General features: G+C 33.7%; 1 protein-coding gene across 1 annotated transcript; it reads left to right on the forward strand.

Moving 5' to 3' along the window:
- Nucleotides 1-943: 943 nt before the first annotated feature.
- On the forward strand, nucleotides 944-1,731 carry LOC108382661 (EF-hand calcium-binding domain-containing protein 1-like). Its single transcript, XM_017639033.1, has one exon. It carries the CDS (start codon nucleotides 1,051-1,053, stop codon nucleotides 1,729-1,731), a length of 681 nt encoding a protein of 226 aa, XP_017494522.1. The 5' UTR covers nucleotides 944-1,050.
- The last annotated feature ends 271 nt before the right edge of the window (nucleotides 1,732-2,002 follow it).

Raw genomic sequence — 2,002 nt, forward strand, 5'->3', positions numbered from 1 at the left:
GTTTATTAGTTCAATATTTTACGATTACTTTTTACGGCCAGCGATGTTACAAATACTTAAAAAATAGTATTTAAATAAAAAAATACAAATACGTTACAAAAAAGTGTTTGAAATACAAATGCAAACTACTTTTACAAAATGTATTTAAAAAATAAATTTGAAAATACCCACCAGATAATTTTTGTTGCCGACAATAAGAAAAAGTGTCGCCTTCGACAATCAATTTTCTGCCTGTAATATCGCCATCGTATCGATTTCCCATTACCAATCGCTCTAAAACGTCCGCCAAAGGCAACTCGCCTGCGGGAGTCGTTTCCTTATGGCTTTATTGTTCCTAATTTTACTAAAAAAAAAAAATAATAATAACAACTAATTAAATTAACAAAAATTTACGAGGTTTACGTGGTTACGAAGTATTTACGTGTTTAAATGAATTTCGTTATTTATACGCGAAATTTGCAAACAACGCCGAAACCGGTTTGTCTCCAAACCAAATTTGACAAGGGATAACGGATTTCGTTCCCAAAATACATCATATACCCACCCTGTCGGAAACAACAGCAACCAACCCAGGAAACTAGAAAGAGCTTTAATTTGCGGTACGAGAAGGAAGGTGTATTGGGATAAAACAATAAAAATAAGAAATCGCTCCTGCTCCTTAAAAATCGTAAAATATTATTTGTAAATTTAAACCCAAAATCCAAATCTAATCGAAAAACCTAAGCAAATGCTCTTTCTTAAAATTTCAGTCTTTTTACTCGATTTGTTCAAATAAATTTAAGTGAAAGATACGAAATTTTAAGAAAAAGGAATTGCTTAGTTTTTAAGCATACGGCCCCATTTTTCATATCAAAAAGGTACTTTTGCTAAAAATTAAAAAAAAAAAATGTTTGTTAGGTAATTTTGTTTACATAGATATTGACAACCAAATGAAGTCGATTTTCGAAATAAAATTTTATCAACAACAAAACAATTTTACAATTATCAAATAAATAACGTTGCAACATCTCTTCAGCACCATACTTGCCGTTTTTGTCCAATATCATTATCATGACTATGAATAAATTGGATGCCACACTGGATGATGTGCAGAACACGCGGTTCGGAAATATCTATCACGATCTGATCAAGCAAATGGCCAAGACAACGCAATTTACCGAGGGTGAAGTGAGCAGCATTCTAATGGTTTACCATAAATTCGTTTTGGCCAACGGTTCCAAGGCGAAGCATATGACCAAGAAGCAATTTTTTCACCTATTTTTGGTTCTGTTCAAAATTTTCGATTTGCAAATAATCGAACGGATACTACTGCACATCACACTGGATATGAAAAAGGAGGTAGATGCCGTTGCCTGGGTGCGCCTATTCTCCGTTTTCATGACCAACAAGTTGGATCAGAAAATTAAGTTTACATTTCAAATATACAATACTCATGACACTGGTTTTCTAAATCGCGAGATAGTACAACATGCGGTCGAGAAATTTTTCACTGGCGATGATGAGGATGAAGTTAACGAGTTGCGTTCGGATATGGTTGACTTGTTGTTCAAGAAATTCGATGTGGATAAAGATGGTGTTATATCGTTTGATGATTATGCGACGGTAGTGACAAAGCAGCCAATGCTGTTGGAATTTCTGGGGAAATGCTTTCCATCGTTAACTGGTACGCCAGTCATTGCCCTCTGTGCCAATATTATGTCCAAAGTAAATTTCGATAAGTCTTGTACATAGTTGGTTAAAAAAAAAAAAATAGGAATGGTTATACAATGAGTTATATTTACTATCTTTTTTCAAATAATCTATCGAATATACTTTCTATTGCAAACAAATTATACTATATACACACACGTCATTGTTTCATGGAAAGGAGTCTGAATTAGAACGCCCTGAAACTTTGGTCATTCCATTCACTGTAAAAAAGACTACAGAATAATCGAGCAAGGAATTCCTATCGCAAAAGATCCAAAGTCAGGGCTGCCAAAATTCTTATAAAATAAATGAG

Source organism: Rhagoletis zephyria, unplaced genomic scaffold (genome assembly GCF_001687245.7).
Source record: "Rhagoletis zephyria isolate East Lansing unplaced genomic scaffold, Rhagoletis_zephyria_1.1 Rzeph_scaffold_28067, whole genome shotgun sequence".
In the NCBI taxonomy this organism is placed as follows: domain Eukaryota; kingdom Metazoa; phylum Arthropoda; class Insecta; order Diptera; family Tephritidae; genus Rhagoletis; species Rhagoletis zephyria.